This window comes from Podarcis raffonei, chromosome 8, assembly GCF_027172205.1.
Source record: "Podarcis raffonei isolate rPodRaf1 chromosome 8, rPodRaf1.pri, whole genome shotgun sequence".
NCBI lineage: Eukaryota > Metazoa > Chordata > Lepidosauria > Squamata > Lacertidae > Podarcis > Podarcis raffonei.
In genome coordinates this window covers 65,539,981-65,562,932 of record NC_070609.1, presented here as the reverse complement: position 1 = coordinate 65,562,932, position 22,952 = coordinate 65,539,981, and the positions used below count along the sequence as shown (strand labels likewise).

The 22,952-nt window shown below is 48.5% G+C and overlaps 1 protein-coding gene across 4 annotated transcripts in view; it reads right to left on the bottom strand.

Moving 5' to 3' along the window:
• The window catches only part of CAMTA1 (calmodulin binding transcription activator 1), a 692,042-nt gene that overhangs the window by 55,779 nt on the left and 613,311 nt on the right, over nucleotides 1-22,952 (bottom strand). For all 4 annotated transcript variants that reach the window (XM_053400464.1, XM_053400466.1, XM_053400467.1 and 1 more), the window contains exon 6: nucleotides 11,345-11,498. In XM_053400464.1, the coding sequence (XP_053256439.1) occupies nucleotides 11,345-11,498 (154 nt within the window). The remainder of the gene's footprint in view (nucleotides 1-11,344; nucleotides 11,499-22,952) is intronic.

The window sequence follows — 22,952 nt, the reverse complement described above, 5'->3', positions numbered from 1 at the left end:
CGCTGTGGGTTAACCGCAGAGCCTAGGGCTTGCTGATCAGAAGGTCGGCGGTTCTAATCCCCGAGACGGGGTGAGCTCCCATTGCTCGGTCCCTGCTCCTGCCCACCTAGCAGTTCGAAAGCATGTCAAAGTGCAAGTAGATAAATAGGTACCGCTCCGGCGGGAAGGTAAACTGCGTTTCCATGCACTGCTCTGGTTTGGCAGAAGCAGCTTAGTCATGCTGGCCACATGACCAGCTGAGATGACCACATGACATGAGCTGTATGCCAGCTCCCTTGGCCAATAAAGCGAGATGAGCGCTGCAACTCCAGAGTCGGCCACGACTGGACCTAACGGTCAGGGGTCCCTTTACCTTTACCTTTACCCAGATACTTAGAAAGTTGAGGTCATTTTAATACATTTTAGTATTTTAATATTTGCATGTTTTAAAGTATGGTTGTGATTTTTCCTTCTTGATTTTCTTGTTTTGTCTTTTTGTAAATTGCTTTGAGGTTGTTGTCGGTTTCTTTTTCCAATCAAGCGGGTGTATAAATTATATGAAATAAACAACAACATCAACAAATAAATATCACGCAACTTCTTACTCACCTTTTCTCTAAATGACAGTTCACAAACACTGGCACATTCCTGGATTTTGCAACACCTCAGGGCATGTTGCTGAATGCGTGACCTGACCGGGAAGATCTGCCTGTGGCGGCTTGATCTCTGACAGCTCTTTGCTAGGCATCCCTATCCCTGCTATTTATACAAATACCCGAGTGCTGCCAATACAGAAGACCCAGAGGGAGATAAAGAAAGAGGCATTTGTAATATGAATGAGCATTGTGGCCCATGCCAGGGTTCCACGGCGATTAGAAAGAAACTGAAGCCGGAACAGTTTTCAAGCCTTGAATGCCCTGTGCAGATAATAAATCCTGATTTGGTAGGCTCAGGGCACTTGCAGACAGTCATTATTTTCAGGGTAGGATTCAATTGCCTATTAGCAAATTCAGGCAGCGGTCAAGTGGGAGACTTTGAGCAACAGATCCGCTCCCCCATCCGCTCAACATGAATGTGATAAGGAAAGGGACAGGAAAATGGGGGATAATCCTTGCAACATTGTCTCACTTGCACACAAACAAATCAAGAGAGAATGAATGCTCACTGAGTGAAGCTGTGCTGAAGCAGTGCAGTGTGAAAACAACCCCTACTCCTCCAGCCTCAATTTTATAGGGGGAAAAAAAAGATTTGTTCTTACTGCCAGCCACACGGTGGAGCTCCTTGATCAGGCAATGATGAGGCTCTGCTTGCTTTGATACATAAATGAAAGCTTTTGCTGTTAGTGGTCAACCCCCACCCTTTAAATATTCTATAATCACCAAGATTACAGACTTAAGAATTCCGTTGGCTGTTTCAGGTCTGTGCTTTGAATAATTAGGAGAAAACAAGAACACAGTGATTACGGATGACTGACACGGAGCAGCATTCGCTGGAGGTGCGAGCTCGGCTTTTGATGCGGGGAAGTGCAACGTGGAAGGCGGAGAGAGATTCAGTTGTCAAACACAACGCTGTGCGAAAGAGCAGACAACGTCGTGTGTGACAAGAGAGTTCCCTGAACATTCGACGTCACTGAGGGCTGAGATGGCGATGATCCCTTTGCGGGGAGGGCGGGGAAGCCCTTTGGCCCAATGGGTGGTATTGAGAACATAAGAAGAGATTGCAGGATCTGGCCAAAGGGGTCCCATCCAGTCCAGCGTCCTGTTCTCACAGTGGCCAACCAATTGCCTCTTCTGGGAAGCTGGCCCTGAGCACAAGAGCACTCTTCCCTCTTGTGGTTCCCAGGAACTGGTATTCAGAACCATTACTGCCTCTGATAGTTGTGGGTGCAGAATGTAAGGGCCTGGGGTCTGCAAGGATCTGGGCCTGTAATAGGCTGGAGCATGTTCAGTTCTTATATTCTTATATTCTCTCTTAGTGTGTAAAAAGAAAGTTGGCACAAAGGTGGGAGAGTAGGTGAAAGAACAGAGCATGGCATGTCAAAGGTTTTGACTTCAGCAAGAATGATTTTCCTGCATTTCCCCTGTAAAGCTAGTTCCCTGTGGTTTCTTATTAACCAGTTGTGACAACTTTGTCATCCATATAAAAAGCTGTTAGCTCCATATGTAAGCAGAATGCCCTATTGATCGGTTCAGAAGAGATTGTGGCTGATAGGTGGGGGGGGGCATCCTAAAATGCAATAACCTTAAGAAACAAGAGTCTTGGACAGATCTATACCCAAATCACAATGCGAAGGCTTGATGTCCTTCCACACAGTGGAAGCAGAGCATGGTCACCATGACTAGTAGCCGCTGACAGCCTTGTTCTCCTTCATGAATTTTTCCAATCCTCTTTTAATGCCATCCAAGTTGGTGGTCATCACTGCCTCCTGTGGGAATGGGTTCCATCGTTTAACTCTGGGGCATTAAAAACTTTCTTTTATCTGTCCCAAGTCTTCCAACATTCAGCTGTCTGGAGAACTTCCACCCCCTCACATCACACACTTCATGCAGGACCTCCAAGATCCAATCTCATGCAGAACCACTCCAGGCCTGTCCAATTCTGGGTCTCATCTTCTGACAGCTGCTGGCCAGGTGCCTCTTCCAAGCTTACAAGTAGGGCGTGGAGGTGATTTCGTTTGTTCATGGGGTACCCAGAGCTGTACATTGCCTTTGAACATGGAGGTTCCATTTAGCTACCATGGTATCAGTGGTTGGGAGCCTTCTCATCCATGAATTCATCTAGACTAGGGTGGTGCTTGATGGTTTGTATTGTTTTAAACATCATCATCATCATCATCATCATCATTTTATTTGTATGCTGCCTTTCCGCAGTTAAAAATAATGCTCAGGGCGGCTTACTGCATGACAAGATTTACATAATTACAAAAGTCATAAACAACAAATAAACCACATCCAAAAAAATACACAACCAAATGGAAAACAATTTCCACATAAATCAAAATCTAAAACTAAGAATACAGCGTTAATATCACAGTTTAAAATGACATAGGTAAAAAATAGCAGCAAATTAAACAAAAAACAAAAACGAAGCCCTCTCTGCCCAGCAGCAGCAGCAGCAGCAGTCCTTTATGGAGCCCGTCAGGCCAGGTGGTGAGTGGCAGGACTGGGGCCTTCAGGCACTCAGCAGGGGAGTCCTCCTGGGCAGCAACTTCATCTTCTTGTGAGTCTCCTTGAGGCTTTGGTAGAAGGCGACTAATATGTGTAATGAAGCATCATCATTATCAAAAGCTCCCAGAAGAATGATGAGTTTTAAAACTCAGTAGTAGTAGTAGGTTTTTTTTAAAAAAAAATATATAGAACCATCTGGTCTAGATACAAAAGATTAATAAAAAATCACTCCACCATGTGCTGGAAATGCCAAAATGAGAGGTGATCCCCACCATCTGCTGGGAATGTGATGTTTCAAAACAGTATTGGAATCCCACCATGTTGGATAATTATCCACTGGCTTCCAATAATCCATTTCTGGGCAAGGTACTGAAGCATGTGGTGGCACCGCATCTCCAGAGGTTTCTGGATGAGATGGATTTTCTAGATCCATTTTGACATGGTTTTAGGCCTGTTCTGGGACAGAGATGGCTTGGGGTCGCCTTGGTGAATGACTTATGCCAGAAATTGGACAGGGGGAGTGTGTCCCAGTTGGTTCAGTTGGACTTCTCAGCGGCTTTCGAAATCATCAACCATGGTATTCGTCTGATCCACCTTGCTGGGATGGGACCTGAAAGCACTGTTTTACAAAACCAGAAGCTGGCGCTGAGGGACTCCTGTCTGATTCCTTGGCCTCTGGCCTGTGGGGTGCCACAGGGTTCTGTCCTGTCCTCCAGGTTATTTCACATTTACATGAAACCGCTGGTACAGGTCTTCCAGAGTTTTGGAGTTGGGTGGCACCAGTATGCTGATGACACCTAGCTCTATTTCACCTTTCCACCTAAATCCAAGGAAGCGGCCTTGGCTCTAAACCAACGTCTGTCATCAGCAACAGAATGGAGGAGGGTGAACAAATTGAAACATAATCCAGGCAAGACAGAGGTGCTCTTAGTCAGTCAGAAGGTGGAACAATAGGGCTCAGCCTGTAATGGATGGGGACGCCCCTTGAAGGCAGTTTGGGCATGCCCAGGTCTCTGTGGTGGCCAGGAGTGCATTTGTCTGATCTGGCCCCAGTGACACACACCTTAGCTTCACCACATCTGGAATACTGAAATGTGCTGCATGTGGGACTGCCTTTGAAAAGTGCTTGGAACCTTCAGCTGGCCTCGAGAGCTGTAACCAGACGATTAGCTGGGGATAGCATATGAATCCCTTCTTACAACAGCTCCACTGCCTTCCGGTCTGTTTCTGGACACAATTGGAAGTGCTGGTTATGACCTATAAAGCTCTTTACATACCCAGGCTATCTGAAGGACATTATTCTCCCATATGAACCTGCCCAGGCTCTGAGATCTTCTGGGGAGGCCCTGCTCTCAGTCCCACCCCCCTCACAGGCATGTTTGCTGGGGACGCAGGAGAGGACCTTTCTGGTGGCCACTTTCTGTGTTTTATTTGTGTTTGTTTTAACTTTTGTGAGCTGCCTTGAGTTCCATTTCTGGTTATTCAGAAACAGAAGCAAAGGGACAAAAACTGCTTTTTGTTGAATACAGCAAAAATTAGTGGTTGTGGCCAAATGCAATGCCTCGGTTTATATTTCCCTAAGAATGATCCAGATCGTGTTATATTAAGTTAGTAATGCTGAGTCTTCAGCAGGACAATATTTTTTCCTTCATAATAATAGCAAAATATGCTCTGTTTAAGCTTGAAATTTTATAATGTATTATATAAATGTTGATATGTTGTGTTGTTGATGATTCTTATGGAAAAAATACTTTCAACCAACCAACCAACCAACCAACCAACCAACCAATGAAATGATGGGTGAGTAATGCTATTTCAGAACTTCTGAATCCTGCTCCAGAAATGGCCACATTGAAAAGTTTGCCACGATATCCATTAACTGCTATATATATCATTGTCCTGGACTTAAATATCCTTGTCGCTGGTATCTCACTTCCATCCACCAAGTCTAGTGCACCTTCTGCATTCTCTTTCTGACTCTTCCCATCAACCCATTCCTTGCCTTCCCAACAAATCCATGTTATGCAAGCAAATACTTTGGAGGCCACATGATGCTTGGATGCCATGATGGGTGAAAAAACGGCAGTGCTAAAGAAGAACCGTATGAGATGCAGAGCAGCCGACTGTTTGTCTGTGGAAATCTGGTGCTTGGGGCTTTGGAACTGAGACTGGAGCACTCCTCAGGACTAAACACCACATTTGCTGTGACAGTGGCAATTGGTCCTCAGGGCAAGGCAGAGGGGAAGCACAGGCCCTAAATTTTCACAATTCCATTATAAAACAACAACAACCACCTGTAAAGTCGGTAAAATTTGTGACAGCAGCACCCAAGGTATGAGACCCAGAGAAAAGGAAGTGTGACTAAATCTCAGGGTCTGCGGCAGCCTGCTGCGAAAACCCAGCTGGCCTTTCCTTTATCTTCTGCCTTCCCTTGCATTCTTTTAATGTTCTGCCAGAGCAAAGCCATCCAAATCTGCCTAACGTTTTAGTTTAGGTGGCTATTTCCACACATACCATCAAGCATCCTCAGCCAATATGGACTCCTGCCTGCCTGGGAGAGGCCCCACCACAGCTACAACTGACGCAGAACCTGCAACCCTCTGGGGTCTCGCTTTACAGAACTGGAAAGACGGTGGCAGTGTCAAGGCCACCATTGCAGCTCTCCTGGCTCAGCTGCCTTGCAGTGCTGCTGATCAGATGGCCTGGCTGGAGCACACGGAGTTCTGCTTTGCTAATCTTGTTTCAGGTACCAGATGCCTCCAAGGGCATCTGCTGATCAGCTTGGAGAGCTCTCAAAGCAAGGATAGCAGGGAGCAGGAGGGGAAACAATTAAGCACAACGGCAGGCTGAAGGCCGAGTGCTTGGAAGTAGCTGACAGGTGCCAACTGCCAGGGACTTGCGCTGTTTCTAGCTTGTGATAGCACCTCCCTGCAGCTCCCTCTACAACTCTCTGGAAGCGGGCTCCTCCTTTCCAAATTTGTTGCCTGACCCCAAGTGCCACCTGACCCTGGCTTCAAGATCTATCCCCTTCACACACCCTGGGTGCCACCCAACAGCAACAGCCTGGCACAGTGCTACGCGAACCCTCTAGTTCACTTGTCCTGTGCAAGGCTCAAGGGAACCTCCAATGTCTTGCCTCCTTCCGGCCATTACCATCCTCACTGCCTTCCCTCTGGCTGTTTGTGCATTACAAGACCCACCTTCTGATCAGAGAGCCAGGCTGCCTGGCCACCCAACCCCTGATAGCCACACAAGTCTAGCCCACAAAGAAACTTCGTACTCCTGCTCTTCTTGGAAAAGGCCCACCTTGGTGTTTTCTCTCTCTGATCATGTCTCTCAGGGTCTCTCTTCTCACCTCCCCACCACATGTGCCTCCAGGGCTTGGTTGCTCCCTGCCAGACCTCTTTTGCCCTCTGCCCCTCTCCTTTCTCCTGGCTTTCCCTTTTCCACATGACGCGTCCACTGAGCTGTCAGTTCAGGCCATATCTGAGCTTCAGAGCATGCACATCTTCAGCTGTATCCACTCTGCTAACCGATTCCTGTTTTGTAATACTATACATGCAGATTGGGTTGCTCACCAAGAGCTGCAGCTAGCCTGTACCCTATGGCTGATCTACCCCTGCTAATAACGTAGAATGCGCCTTCCTTCCCTGTGGCTTACTGTGAATCTTGGCTCGAGATCCTTCCCTGGTAGTGACATGTGTCGGCATCCATGTGTGGGTGCACATGTGATTATGGACACGCATCAACACGCCCTGTTTCTTTCCCACTGCCTCCCGCTTTCAAAATCTAGACCAGCCTTCCCCATCTCCTTTCTTCAGACGCTGCTGTTGGGCTCAGACTCCCAGCAGCCCTAGCAGCCAGCATGGGCAGTGGACAGGGGGGATCATGGGAGTTGTAGTCCAAGGTCAGGTGAGCTCTACCCTTGATGTGATGTGCCACCCTCTGATGGCACTATATACAAATATTGAAGTTAAGAGGCAGATTCCCTTATCTTGTGCTTCTTCTGCTGGCTAATTCCACTTCGTTTTCAATAGATCAAAGCAGTGGCGTAGCGTGGGTTGTCAGCACCCGGGGCAAGGCAAGTAATTTGCGCCCCCTAACCCGTGGATTTGCGCCCCCTAACCCTAACCCCCAGATGTTGTGCCCGGTGCGGCCAGCCCCCCCACGCTACGCCACTGGATCAAAGCACCTGCATGATCTGCCCTGCCCTACCCAGTGAGCTTCCTCTGTGGCCAGGACAGCAGGCGTCCTTCCTTGCCAAGGGAGGTTTCCTTCTACTGCCTGAAATTAAAAGCCATTTCTGGAGGGCTGATAAATTCTGCTTGAATCTGCCCCCAAGGAGGCAGCATCTGGACCCCGTAATTAAGTGGCTGGTGGCAGTGGAGGCTCAGCCAGGTCCAGGAACCAGAAGAAAGAGGGTTGACTCTGAGGCAGGGTAGGGAATCAAAGCTCACCTGCAGAAGTTTGTGCTTCAGAAGCCTGGAAGAATGAAAGTAATTGGGGTGGGAGGAAGGAGATTGAGCTGCATTATGCAACAGGTGAATTGGGGGAGGGGGGAGAAGGAGAAAGAAGAAGCCTCTCCGGCGAAAGCCTGCCCTGGACTCCTGGAGGAGAGGAGGAGGAGGAGGAGCAGGCAACACATTCAGATTCAATCACGGGCTAATCTCCTTCAGGGCAGGGAAATTTGGAAACATCAGGAAATCAAACTGTGAAGCCTGCGATAGAATGTGATTTATGTGGAAATGTGATGAAGCTAATGGGCTTGGCTCCTGGACTGAGCAGCAGGGCTCTGCTCTGGAACCCAATCGCAGGCCTGCCTGGCGAGGAGAGCGCTTGGCGCCCCCGGAATGTGCTCAGCCAAGCTCCACACTCCCCCCTCCCCGCCTCACCGGAAGCCTGATCAGAATCTAAAGCTCCCACCCCGCAAATGCACACACACACACACACACACACACACACACACACACACAAAAACACACACACATCCCCTTTCCAACCCGTGCTGCATTTCCACGGGAGACTCTCCCAGGATGCGCATCCATAAACAGGGACGTGCAGATGCCTAAGCAGGCCGAATAATTGGGCAGAACTTTGCGCTTCCCTCCCAAGGCATAAAAGAGATTTACAGCCGGCTTGGTGTCATCCGCACGTCGTTTTTCCTGACGCACTGCAGATTTTAAAGCCGGCTGCCACTTTCCCCCTCCTGAGGTGCCCGGCAGGCCTTGGATTGATATCAGAGATGCCCTCAAAAGTTTTCCAGCTCCACATCTCCAGCCCTGGGGGGCAGTTTGGCCCCTCTCTTTAAGGTCAGGGCTGCACCGACGCCGCCTGTCACTCTGGCAGAGTGGAGCAGCAGCCCCAGCTGTTGTGTGCGCAGCAGCCAGGAAAAGGCAGAATCGGGGATTCTAGGGCCGCCCACCCAGTTTTTTGAGACTCTCGGCTTCTGCACATTGTGGGGAGGGGAGTCTTCCAAGTGTAACGGCTGCAGAATATACTTTCCATTGCACAAGCAATGCTGGAGACTGCAGAGCTTAAGCAACACCACTGGGCGAGAACTGAGTCTGTGAAGGGGCCTGAGTTGGGGATCAGAGAGGACAAAAAGACACCTGTTCCGTCAGCCACACACGTGTGAGAGCCAGTGTGGTGTAGTGGCTAGAGTGTCAGGCTAGGACTTGGGAGACCAGGGTTCAAACCTCCACCTTGGCCAAGTCACTGCCTCTCAGCCCTACCTCACAGGGTTGTTATAAGGAGCAAATGAGGATGTACACCACCTAGAGCTCCTTGGGGAAAAAGCGGAGATAGAAATCCAACAAATAAATAAAGTAAGCTGTACTCCTGATCTCCCTTACTGGGGTCTTCCAGAGTTTGCAAAGTTGCAGCTCCCCGCACCCCAAAGGCTCACAGAGAGGACATGGCGGCCCAGGCTGCTACATCCCCAGCTGGTTCGCTGGACCAAGTTCCCTTGTGGGGAGGTGGCATTGTGGTTGCAATACAGCAAACTGGAACGCAAACTAGCAGTATCCTCAGTCTTTCTCTGTGGTCCATCACCACAAACGGTCCCTTGATCGCAGACACAATGTGGATGGATCTTCTGGCAAAGGAGGTGGGGTTTTTATGGATAACTACAACCTGCCATCTCTTCCCACCCTTCTGACTTAAAATGATGTTGCAGCAAATACTCAGGAATGTATAGTGGATTAGCATGGGGCCACCTAGGTCTCAGACTGCTCCCCTCAACCACAATTGGATTGTGCATTGATGATATATGATATCTGTATTCTAAAGATGCACCTCTTTACCCGAGATACATATTTTAGAACCCACCCTATCCTTCTGATTCTGAAGTTAATCAGTTTTAATACTGCATCTTTCTATTGCCGTAACCCTCACCTGGGACCTTATACCATGAAGGCTGTTAAGAAATCAAATAAATAGTCTACGCTGACCGGCAGTGACCCTCCAGGGTTTCAGGCAGGAATTCTCTCCAAGCCTTGGAGTTGATGAATCTTGGACCTTCTGCATGCAAAGCAGCTGCTCTTCCCATTATGGCCTCTGCCACTTTCAGCCCAGCAAGGAAGCGGCCGCACTTTCTGGGTTTTCCAAAGCTGGGGTTGGCCGATGGATGGTGCTCCCTTTGCTCTGCCCCTGAAGTCTGCTTGCAATCTGTCCAGGCACTCCTTCTGCAAACACAGTCCTGGGCTCAGCAGGATCCAGAGTGGAAACACTTGCAATATCCTGGGAACGAGGCTCAGAAGGAATGAAGGGGACAACTTTGTCTCGGCTCATTCTCAGCCCGGCTTGCTGACAGAGTGGAGGTTTCTCCCGTTTCTGAGCCTTTTGCACCGGGGGGGGGAGATGCCGGATGGCTAAAGCAAAGCAGCCGCTCTCTGTACGGGAGGAAGAGCTGCTCCAAAATGCTCTTTGCACTTCAATCGGTGGGCAGACAGGAGGGGAAGGAGCCAAGGCAGCCCCCGCAGAGGGCAGCAGGAGGCAGAAGCCTAACAAGGAAATGCTTGTCAAGGCAACAAGTCAAACCTGCATGGAACAGGCACATCTCTCTGTGTGAAGGCCAGGCGAGGGAGCCAGGCCGGGCCCGGGGCACAGAGGCCCTGGCTGTGTGGGCGCAGGTGAGGCCGCCTCCATTTGCCTCCCTGCATTTTGTCCTGCACGTCAGGAAGCCTCCTAAGCGGTCCCCTGCAGCATTCTTGGCTTTGCTCTGACGCAGCAGGCAACTGTTGTTATCCATGGCAGAATGGTTTTGATGTCTGCAAGGCATGTTATGATTCTCACGAACAGCAAACGTACACAGCCTTTTGCTTTTTGGAGAGGGCGTTTTTTGGGCAAGCACTGATTGCATCACCATGACTCTCAGGGGGCATAAAAAGGAGCCCCTCAGACACGCTTTCCTTTTTGTTTGCGGCTCGTTCTTCAATGAGCAAAAAAGAGTAGGCCTTGGAATCTGGATCTGTGGCTCTGAGAGGTGGCCAACTTCAAATATCTGACGGGCTGCCACGTGGAAGTTGGAGCAGGCTTGTTGTCTGCCGTTGCAGAGGGGAAGACCCAAGTCAATGGGTCCAAATGGCAAGACAGTCCTAAACATTAGGAAGAACTTTCTGATAGTAAGAGCTGTTTGACGGTGGGACTGACTCCTTCATTGGAGGTTTTTAAACAGAGGTTGGATGGCCATCTGCCAGGGATTCTTTAGTTGTGAATTCTGCATTGCAGGACTGGGTGACCCCACTGGGCGTCTCTTCCCACTCTGCAATTCCATGAGTCTATCTCATCTCCTTTCTGTACCCCTTGCATTGCTGAAATTGAAATAGGTGTCTAATGGGACGGCAGCCAGCAGTCAGTAGAGCAGAAGACTCTTAATCTCAGGGTCGTGGGTTCGAGCCCCACACTGGACAAAAGATTCATGCATTGCAGGGGGTGGACTAGATGACCCTTGTGGTACCTTCCAACTCTACAATTCTATGAGCCATAATCCTCCTCCTGCAAATTCTGCAAGGTGCATTGTTTGCGACTGAAGGGTATGCAGAATGCATCAGTTACCTTATGCATGCCCAGGGGAGAGCGTCCCCTGTCCCCACTCAGCAAAAAACAAACAACCAAAGAACAAAACAAACAAACAAACAAACAAAACCCCACAGGGCCCTCCTGCTTCTGGGGCCCCAAGCGCAGCAGGCCCTACTCACACATTGGCTTCAGCTGGCCAATCAGCTCCTCTTTCGTCCATTTCGCCCACTCCTTCTTGTCGGTGTTGATGGAGCACAGGATGGGGCCACAGGGCTTTCCACAGTCCTCGATGGCGGGTACATTCAAGTAGTGGACCAGCACAATGTCTGGGTTCTGCAGGAAGAGTGGTAGAGAACGCACATTGTCATCACCACCGCCAATTTATTCTAAAAGACCTATTAGCATCATTATTTCTTAGCAAAATCATACCTGGCATCCTCCAGGGAATTCTAAGGCCTGGCCCCCCATAAAAGCAAAATAAATAAACCAATCAGCACAGTTTTGAAGCCAGCGGTTGAAATAGGTGCCGTTATGAGAAGCTAAAAGTCCACCATCTTAATTCAAAATGGCGCCCAATGGTATCCAAACATAGATGAGAATTGCTCCTTCATCTCGGGAACTATCATATAAAATTTGGTCACAGTATCTAAGTATGGTTACCAGATGTCCCCATTTCCCGGGGACAGTCCCTGGATTTACAAATCTGTCAGACAAAATCCTTCCCTGGAATGTCCCCGGATTTCATTTAATGTCCCTGGATTTATACATTAAGTGTTGTAGATTTATTAGTAGGGAATGAATGTTGTGTGATTGGTTCAATGGCACAAGACACATCATATAGGGACTTCCGGTGAGGCAAAATGGCAGGCACCATGGCAGCGAGCAGCTCCTGAAGCCAGCCAGAGCCAACTGCACTATCAGGCTGGCTCCGGGCTGCTGAGACTGCTGCCGCCACTGCCAAGGGGGAACCGGGGATGCCTGGCACGTCAACTGGGGGAACCGCGCCCCCCCCCCCGCAACCCAAATCGAGCTGGGAGCGAGAACGCCCAGCCACCCGGCCGACTGCCCACAGAAGAGAAGATATTACTTCTTTTTAAAAACAACAACTTTTTAAAATAACCTTTTGTTTCTCTTTTCTAAAAAAAAAAAAAAGTGTCCCTGGATTCTTTGAAAAAAATATGGTAACCTTAAATTCTTAAGAAGTGTCCAAATACAGAGTGAGCAGTCAAACTGCTTCCTGGAATATACAGCAGATCAGAGTTCTTCAACCTTTTTGAGTCCATGACTCCCTTGACCAACTACATTCTTTCTGCAGCACCCCTGCAGGGCTCAGGAGCCCAGTTATGCCTGCAGAGCTGGCAGCCTCTCACCCCTTTTCAAACACCTTCCCTTGTTGAGTGTCCCCTCAGCCTCCTCTGCCTTTTCCTTGGGAGTCCTCTGGACAGCCGCTGCTGCCGCTACTGGTCTCTGAGCTGCCCACCCCAAAGAGAGATGCCTCCTCACACTGCCCCACAGGGGCCAGGGACTTGTCTGTCCATTCCCAACAGCAAGGGCTGGCGGACTGGCTGGCTGGGCTCCCTTGCCTGCTTGCTTGCTTGCTTACTCCAAGGCAGCCTCAGCTCCTGGCAACCAGCACCCCCTGGCCAGCCCCAGAGGCACCATTCGCCTGGGGAGCTTGTAGCCAGGACTGCTGCAACAAACAGCTGTGCAAGCCTTTGGGAGGCAGAGATGTGAGAGGGCATCAGAGGAGCAAGGGAAGGAAAGAGGGACAGAGGCCAGTGTTGTCTATGGCATCCCTGACCATCATTCAAGGCACCCCAAGGTGTCACAGCACACTGGTTGAAAGCCACTGTAGTAGATGATGATACCTTCCGGTTGATAAAAGCTTAAAAGGAGGTTTGCAATGAAAGCGAACAACATTAAATCACAAAACCACTTCAGTTCCATTTCCCCCATTTCTGCATTAATTCGCAAACTATTCTTAGGAAAGAAGTCACGCACACAAATTTACGTATGCACACAAACTTATGGGCCGTCTTGTACTCCTTTCTCCTCATGCATGCATTTTGGCGAATATATATACACTTTTGCAAGAACACCCCCTAACATATGGTAGTTTTCTATGCTACTTTGGGGTATCTGCATTTCTGTGCTGCCTTGCAACATTCAACGAGGTTCCCGAAGGATGGTTGTGTGTCAGTTGGTGTATCTGTTTGGAAACTGGGAGCAGGAGGTTCGTGTTAAAATGCAATGGGGGCATGGATTTGCTCCCCAGCCCTGAGTTCCCTTTTCTCATCCCCAAACCACTGTCAATCGAACCTTGCGTCCTGTCTGTTCCAGAGGCTGCTCCCTCCTGATTCTCCTGACAAAGCCTATCCGTTGCTTCAAGGCTTACTCTGGGCTTGGCTCTATCCCAGGCTTTGAACTTCACATTAAGAACTTTGCTGCCTGTATGGAAAGTTCCTTGGGCTTCTGCCCCAAAGAACCCCAAGGAACCAGTGGACCCACAGAAGGCATCTCCAGCTGATGGTGCTTGGCTTCAAGCCAGGTGGCAATAATTTATTGCACCTGTGAGAGTAGTTTGGTCCCGGGATGCAAATGGGAGTCCCAGAAAGGGACGTCTACCCCTTTCCTCTGAGCTCAGGACTTCCTGCAATTGCAAGAGCTGTGTATCCTTGCAGGGCAGTTTGTGCCCCTTTCCCTCAAGAAATAAATCATAAAGCAACAGTATGAAAAACCAGGCTGCAATATAAAGAGCAGCAGATTCAAGGACTCAGTAAAACAAAACAAAAAAGTTTTCACCTGGCACTGGTCAGAGGACATGACCAAGGGGGGTAAGGACCACAACTGGGCCCAATGCACAGTCATTACCTGCCCACCTCTAGGCAAGGGGGTGGGCAGTCTGTAAGGGCACCCGTGGGTGCGGTGGTGGGAAAGAGGTGATGTTTTCCCCTAGGGGGATCCCTGCCTGACACAGACTAGGTGGGGCCCAAGATGTTTAAATATAAGAGAGGGCAAGTGGCAAACAGCTTATTCATAGCAATCCAAGTTTCATTCATCTTTGTTTTAAAATATATAGATTGCACAAAGGAAGAATCCAGATTTTACCATCGTAACCAAGGTGACTTCATTCATATGTGACAAACCTGTTCTAGAGAGGCTGGACATTTTCAAAAGGCACTGGCTGAACATGGCGTGAGAGGCATTTTGACGGGCTCTTCCCTTGTAAGGTGAAGCCAAAGGAAAGTTTTGGTTTTTTTAAGCCTGAGGGTGTGAAAAGGGCAATGGCCACTGAAATCTCAGAAGCTGGTGGGGTGGGCAGGTGGAAGGTAGTTTCTGGCTCTGAATTATGTAAAACAGGGGAAGTGGCAGGATGAGTTATGCATGGGAAGAGAAATAAGAGGAATTCTGCAAATGGGCTCTGTTTGTATATTCCAGGCAGGGTTGGTCATGCTCAGCTTTTCCGGTTGCAGAATCCAGGCACAATTCAAAGTGTTGGTGCTGACCTTTAAAGCCCTAAACGGCCTCGGTCCAGTATACCTGAAGGAGCGTCTCCACCCCCATCATTCTACCTGGACACTGAGGTCCAGCGCCGAGGGCCTTCTGGCGGTTCTCTCACTGTGAGAAGCCAAGTTACAGGGAACCAGGCAGAGGGCCTTCTCGGTAGTGGCACCCACCCTGTGGAACGCCCTCCCACCAGATGTCAAGGAGAAGAACAACTACCAGACTTTTAGACTACATCTGAAGGCAGCCCTGTTTAGGGAAGCTTTTAATGTTTGATGCATTACCGTATTTTAATATTGTGTTGGAAGCAGCCCAGAGTGGCTGGGGAAACACAGCCAGATGGGTGGGGTATAAATGATAAATGATGATGATGATGATGTGTCTGAGCAGCCACCCAGCACCCCTAGCCCACAGGGGATAAGAGAACAGGAAGACTGGCAACCTCAGACATTTGCAGCACCTCAGTATACTCCTAGAACTGGGGGCCAGAGAGCTGGCAGCAACCACAGAAAGTCTGGTCCCGCCGCAGCAAACTTTCCAACAAAGAAACTTCTTCCACTTGGATGGTGGATAAATGAATAATCTTAAGAACAACAAGGCAACCAGGAAAGAACCCCCACGACAGACAACAACGAGATTGAAAACTTGATTCCTCTCCCTGAAGTCATTTGCTCCTAAATTCCACAAACTTTAATGACTGCTCTGGAATTATTTATAAAAATAAATAGGATAATGGTGTAATTAAAACTCTAATGTTTCATTAATGTTGCTGGAGCAGGGCTTGGGAGGGGGATGGGGGGGTCTGTGTCTGCACCAAGCAGCTCCCCCCCTCCCCCCCGACCCTTGCCAAAAGGGAGTCGCTTTGCTGCTGGTGGAAGGTAGCAGACCATCAAATCAGCTCCCACACTAACGAGCATTTCTTCACTAATGAAAAAGATGCCGCCAGGCAATTAATTGCTTGTCCTTCAGATGGTTTAAACACACACTGGGGGCCTGAACTATAGGCTGAGACCAAGGACAGCAGGGAAACTGCCAAGGGGACAAAACTGAGGCAGGGTGGTGGGGAAAGCCGCAAGTGAGTGGGGGCACAGGCAGGAACTGAGAGGGCTTCAGCCTTCTTCCCCACAGAAGCTATCAAGGAAAAGCACACTCTGGGGTTGCTTCTCCACCCAGATGGGGGAAGAGGACATCGAAGGCAAGCAATTAGAAAACAAATCACTTCATCTCCCTGCCCCGAAGGAGGGTGTCTTCAACGTGCATTTGGGTGGTGTGATTCAACTCTCAATTCAGGACAAGGAGAGGGATCTGATCCAGCCCTCTGTGAACACTCCTGCCCCAGTCAATTGGATGCAGCCTGCAGAATGGCCAGGAGGACCGGGAAGAATTAGAAAGAACTTTTTGATGGTGAGAGCTGTTTGCCAGTGGAAGAGACCTCCTTGGAAGGTGGTGGACTCTCCTTCACAAACCGAGTTTGTGTGGCTCCATTCTTTAGCTGCGATTCCTGCACTGCAGGGGGTTGGACTGGATGACCCTCCAGGTCCCTTTTAGCTCGACAGTTCTATGGTTCTATGATTCCCCTCTATAAGCTTGCTTGGCCCCCAGAGCAGGACTCTCCACCTGCTTCCAGCAACTGGCCTCAGATGCCCACTTTGGGATGCCTTGTGAGAAGGTGGTTTGAACTCCTCATGGCTCAGTCCCCTTTCCAGGCAGAGGCTTTAGATGTGAAATATCCGAGTGGGGAGGTAGAGGCCTCTTCTGCTGCAAGTGTGCTTGCATCCAGATGTGATGGTGCAGGTGGGGCACTTAATGCACCCTGCAATGCACTCAGGAGGCAGTTGGACACACTGTAGATGCTGAGCTTCCAGATTCACAGAATCATAGAACAGTAGAGTTGGAAGGGGCCCCTGCGGATCATTTGGTCCAACCTCCTGCAATGCAGGAATCTCAGCTAAAGCATCCATGACAGATGGCCATCCAGTCTCTACTTAAAAATATCCACCACCTCCCAAGGTTATAGGGCAATTATCGCCCTCCCCATTTTTGATCCAAAGAGGAGAAACAACCTCTTGACCTTTCAATCAGTAGAGGAGGACAGCAGGTCCAGCAATCAGCAGAGCCTCCAGCCATGCGTCCAGAGGGGGAAGGCGGTGTATGGCAGCCACAGGCAATTCAGCTTGCTTGAGGAAGGGGAAGTGGTACCTATGGGTGTCTTAAGCTGGAGGAGAAGAGGACCTTTAAATCTGGACCCTCGAAGCTGCTGGCACAGCTTCAGGAAGAGACGTGCTGCCTCTCCCGATCCTCAGTTTCAAGGATGTTTATCCTCTGTAGTTTTCATCCAGCCCTTATTTGAAGGGCTTTGGAAGGGCATCTGGTGGGAATTTTGCCTCTCCTAACAGACCCATAAAGTGAGCAAATCAACCCAATGCTCGTGGGGGGGAGGCAATCACTAACCCAGCGTTTAGAAAAAGCAATCGCGAAAGTTCCCAAAGGCAAAGAGAGCTCCTCATCTCCTTTCTCGCTTCCATTCGTTTTACTATAATGGGAGTTATTAGAAATGTATCATATTTATTGTCCTGTTATTGTGAATTAATACTGCCCTGGATGCAGGTATTTCAAGGAGGCTGCGGAACGGCTCACCCCAATCGGCTTTTACGATCGCTGAAACGCATCCTCCCGCCTTCCTCATCATGCAGAGTCCTTCGCTCACCCCACCTTGATGACCTAGGCTAACTTCATAAATGGCGCCACGGTGCCCAATCAAAGCAAGCCCCATCCTCTTTGAACCCTTTATTTACCTGATGCCGAGGGCCTGGAGCAGAGTGCAGTTTTTTTAAAAATAGAACTCACTACGGATGTTAGTTAAATATCAAGCTATATAACATCTCCTTCTTGGGAGCAGCTCTGACTGCTAAATGCCAGCCCAGATAGAGAGGCTTCAGACAGGCAAGAGTCACTGGGTAAGTTCAGTTTCCCTACCCACTCTTGAGCGGAATACTTCTGCAGAAAATTGAGCTGCCGGTTCGGATTTCTGCCGCTTCCAACACTGCACGTCAACCCCTCTCTTTCAGTTAAAGCTCTGCTCCCTTGTCAACCACCCTCCCTCCCTCCCACACCTGCCACCGTCATACTGAGTAATATCCAAGGCAACACAATGACCAAATACAATGATACGATATCAATATACAGTGGTACCTCAGGTTAAGTACATAATTCGATCCAGAGGTCCGTTCTTAACCTGAAACTGTTCTTAACCTGAAGCACCACTTTAGCTAATGGGGCCTCTCGCTGCTGCCGCGCCGCTGGAGCACGACTTCTGTTCTCATCCTGAAGCAAAGTTCTTAACCTGAAGCACTATTTCTGGGTTAGCGGAGTCTGTAACCTGAAGCGTATGTAACATGAAGCGTATGTAACCCAAGGTACCACTGTACACTCTTTATATAATATGAAATATAGGAAATCACACAAACAGAAAAGTTATGAATCTCTGAAAGTCACAAAATATGTACTCTTATTGGATTCTCTTGAAAACAGAAAACCAAATAAACATAAGTCTTATAAGTCTCTGATAGCCTTAGAAGACTATGCAAGTCTCTGAAAGAAGCAATGCATCAGATTCTTATCTGGTAAAAACAGGCTGTAAAGCTTTGTTTATGGCGTCCAGTTGCTGCCGAAGTAGTTCGCAAACAGACGTTGTGAACAGTGATTCCGGATATACCCACTGTTCCGTAGAATTCTTCTTCAGCACAGCAGAAGGACACAGAAATGCTTCATAAACCCATCTATATGGTGAATGGAAAAGTATAACAACAATTGCTATGGAGCAGTGTGTGGGATGTGAAACACAGGAGCAGTCAATTACAACATTCCTAGAGTGTACATGTTTAGACATGGGGAGGGATGTTTGTCCAGCCAGCAGGTAAACTTCCTGGGACAGACTTCCTCTGCATGTGACTAGAGGTGGGTGTGGCCTCACCTGTGCAGGTAATGATAAAAGCACAGGGCAGGGGCAGCCATCTCTCTCTTACTCTCTTGCTCTCTTGCCTCTCTTCCATCGAACAAGCAACATCTGCTAAGCTAAAGATGCCCTCTTGGCTCCCAGCCAAGAGGAGAAAGGGACTATCTTCTTATAAGATAGAATCCAAATGTATATTACTTCACTAAGTTTAAGTCTGCCTTCTGGGATCTGATGTGAACAGAATGTGAGTAAACTCTTTTTATACTTTTGTAAAGGACTGTGTCATGTCTTCTATTTTAAGAGAGAATAAGGGGAAATTACCAGAGTGATTATTATAGAGGCTTAAGCAAGCCTGAGCACACGCTGCCGTTGCAAACTTAAATAAAGGGGAATGTTTTACTCTGCTGATGTTGGGAACTTGTTAGCACAAGTTGGATAAGGGTATAATCAATCAATATATCCTCTCCTGCATCCCTGAACATTCCCACACAGTGGTCATAAAGTTATATAGTCACTGCTGAGGCAGCACCTCTGTTCCCAGTTACCTTAGGAGTAACCTAGGAGTTCTTGGGACACAAGAACATCAGAATATCTTGCTGGATCAGGCCAATGGCCCATCTGGTCCAGCATCCTGTTCTCATGGAGCCTGTGGGAAACCAGGGAGCAGAACATGAGCACAAGAGCCCTCTCTCTTCCTGTGGTTTCCAGTAACTGGTATTCAGAAGCATCACTGTGGAGGCAGAGCATAGTCATTGTGGCTAGCAGTGTCTCAACGCAATCTGCCCATGCTTGGGAAGTGTGTCTGTGCACATGCTCTCATTGACCCAGGGGGAGAACACGGCTCAAGTAAGCAAGCGCTAGAGTTTCAGAGGAGAGATTTTCCTTAGGACCACCACCGGGGAGGGGAAGGTCGACCCCACTCCCCATAATAAGCAGCCAGGTGATGCTGCTTGCATTGAACATTTAATAAACTCCTGCACATTGCATTTCATGACACCTGCCATTTGTCCATGAGACACAGCAGGGCAAACAAACAGCAGTTGAGTTGTAGGCCAGAGCCCTTTGGAAATGCATGCTGAGGATTCGAGGCAGGTCCGAAAGCACTTTAAGAGCCATGCATAAAACAAAGGATTAATTTTATCTATTTATTTAAAGGGATTTATCGACCCGCCTAATCAAAAAAGATGACCCTCTAAACCGCTCACATAACGGAGCATAAAAATGCGGATCAAATCAACAAACTGTAAAAAAATAAATATACATAATTAAATTATCCAAAAGCACAGAGGAAGTCAACAGAATTTAAAAACAAGCATACGTAATAAAATTACATGTCTGGGAAGTCTTTCCTAAACATAAAAAACTTTTTAGCAGGTGCTAGAAACAGCACAGGGACGCGGGAGACGCTGTGGGTTAAACCACAGAGCCTAGGACTTGCCGATCAGAAGGTTGGTGGTTTGAATCCCCACAACGGGGTGAGCTCCCGTTGCTCGGTCCCTGCTCCTGCCAACCTAGCAGTTCAAAAGCACGTCAAAGTGCAAGTAGATAAATAGGTACCGCTCTGGCGGGAAGGTAAACGGCGTTTCTGTGTGCTGCTCTGGGTCACCAGAAGCGGCTTAGTCATGCTTGTCACATGACCCGGAAGCTGTCGGCTCCCTTGGCCAATAAAGTATGAAGAGTGCCGCAACCCCAGAGTCAGCCACGACTGGACCTAATGGTCAGGGGTCCCTTTACCCTTTACCTTTAGAAACAGCACAGAGAAGGTACCAGCCACCGGGAGTCAATGGACAGGGAGTTTTAGAGTGTGATCTGCTGTCGTCGCACTGAGAGACTGATCACTCATAGACGCAGAGCAAGCATTCTGTGGCCCCTGGCAAAATGGTGTCATATCAGCTATATATGTATTAAAGTGTATCGCCATTCCTTTGAAAGAGAGGCCAAGAGCATAAAAACACAAAATATAAGAATAAAATCCGTATCAACAAAACATCCATTACAACCATAGGTGCCAGAAGATGGTACTACTAGTGGCCAGGAAAATCCAGGGTGAAGAGGGGGTGCTTTCAGTCGCTGGTGGAGGCACCCAAATGTCAGCACCTGCCTGTCTGGCAACTGTCTCTTGGTCACACTGAGCTTCCTGTGCAGCATACCCTCTGGTCCTCCAGGAGTTACACCTCAGGGGCAAGGGGAGCAAGAGGTTCCCATTGCACAAGAGTTGGGGCACAAGGGGACAGGCTGAGCCACAGGGTGAGTCGAAGTCCTGCTCTCTGCCTGATGCAGCCTGGTGTTTGCTACTGGCAGGAACTGCCTGGGAGGAGTGGCATTATTCACTGGGAGTGGGAGGATATGGGGTGAGGAGGTGGGGAACCTTTTTAGTGCTGTGGGCCAGATTCCTATCAGATCCCAGCTGACCAGATTTGACCCACCATTCAATCACCTGGCATCACAATGGCATTAGGTGATTGGGTGCTTTGATGTCCTGACTTGGAGACTTCAAAGTGCCCACGCTGGTCTTGCAAAGAGCCCTGCGTGGTGCTTAAAGCACCCAAGACTTGGGCTTGACTGCTCATCAGCTGTTGGTGACAGAGCCAAAGCTGCTTTCGCTTGCCAAGGCACCGTCGGGGCTGCACTTTAAGCGACAAGCTCAGAGGCACCTTTACATTTACCAAGGCTCAACTCTGGCAAGGCAGCACACTTCTGTTTTTCTAAACCTGGTAGTTCCTGACACAAAGAAGATATTTGGCTCCACTTTTGTGCTCTTCCCCTTTAGCTTGGTTGTGCACGATAAGCAGAAACCAGCTCAAGACCTGGTTAAAAATGCAAAAAGCTGTTCCCTTTGATAAAGAGAAATGCAATGGCAACAGCTGTTTGAGTCGTGGTTGCAGCTTCATCAATGCTAAGTGGTCAATAAATCAAGCTGGCGTGGTGTTGCGTTTCTTCTGCGGCTGCGTCATTAATCTCGTGCCACTTCTTATGAAAAATGAAGGAGCAAGGGGCTGGGTGATAGTGAAAATGTATACATTATCCAGAAAGTAATAATGGCTTGTAATGGTGCTGTGGACCTCCTGGCACAGGCGCCGGCAGGAAGGCGCATGCGCTAGGCTCTCTTTAGGCTGCGCCAGCCTGTAGAAATTAGGGGAGTAAATCAGCCATTGTTTGTTCCACCAACCCATTTTATTTCCCACATTAAGGAGGAACTTTCTCCCCAGGCCCCAGAGCAAGCAAAGTGCTTCCCCCCTAAGTTTTTAAATAAGAAACATAAAACAGAGAGCAAGAGTCGCCAGGACACAAGGGCATCTTAGCAAGGCATGAATAAGTAAGCATGCCAAGGCCAGTGGATTTGACAGCTGCTGGCATGGAAGCAGCAGCGGCTTGCGGGGGGTGGCGACCGGTGGCAAGGGACAAGCATAAGTTCCTGGGTGCTACCTCACCCCTGAGAATTTCAACTCCAAGACCTTTAGGCAGGGAAGGTTCTCCAGTCAACCATCAATGGAGATCTAGTAGGAGAGAAATTTATTGAGAAAAGAAGGAAGAAAATAGCGCCGCCAGCCTCTTTTGTGGGTAACCAAAGAATAGAAACAGAGCTGGGAAACTGGGCCTGTGCTCACACCAACAGAACCTTTCCATTACATTAAGTAGACTTCTTCAGGGAGCTAAAAAATAATCACTGTTATTATAAAATTGATTAGGAGAATCTACCCTGTGAATAGCTGCCTTCTGTCTCAAATGTTTGCACAGCACCCATTTGTTTCAGGACCCTTATTATCACCATCTACTGGTTGAAATTAAAAACGGGATAGGGCCCATTTTAATATTTTCTGCTTTCAGGAAAATGCTGAGTCTTAATAAATGGAGCAATTCCATCCTGGAATCAGGAAATACTACAAGTTATTGATATGTATGGGCACTCTTTGGACACTTCGAACTCGTCAGAATTTGAGATGGCATCTTGCCACATAAAATTTCGTATTCTGAAACATGATTTTTTTGTGCTGATTGTACTTCTGCCTGTTTGTCTGAATATGCCCCTTGGTATGCCAAACTACCCATTCGGACTCCTTGACAGCACTATGACACCAGTATTACAAACGCCAAATGGAGAAATGCTTTTGCGGCTCTGAAAGTACCACCTATGCAGTCTGCTATAGTTGAAGGACGCTATTGCCTGATTCTGTACGAAGAGTCTCTGTCCATGTGGGGTCATCTGCCTTAAGATGTACCTCCTTGCTTGCAATCTGCGAGGACTTAAGAGCAGCCTTGCTCAAAGATTTAAAATCTCTCAGCGGAGAGATGGATTGGGTACTTGATTAATTTTTTTACTGAGGAAC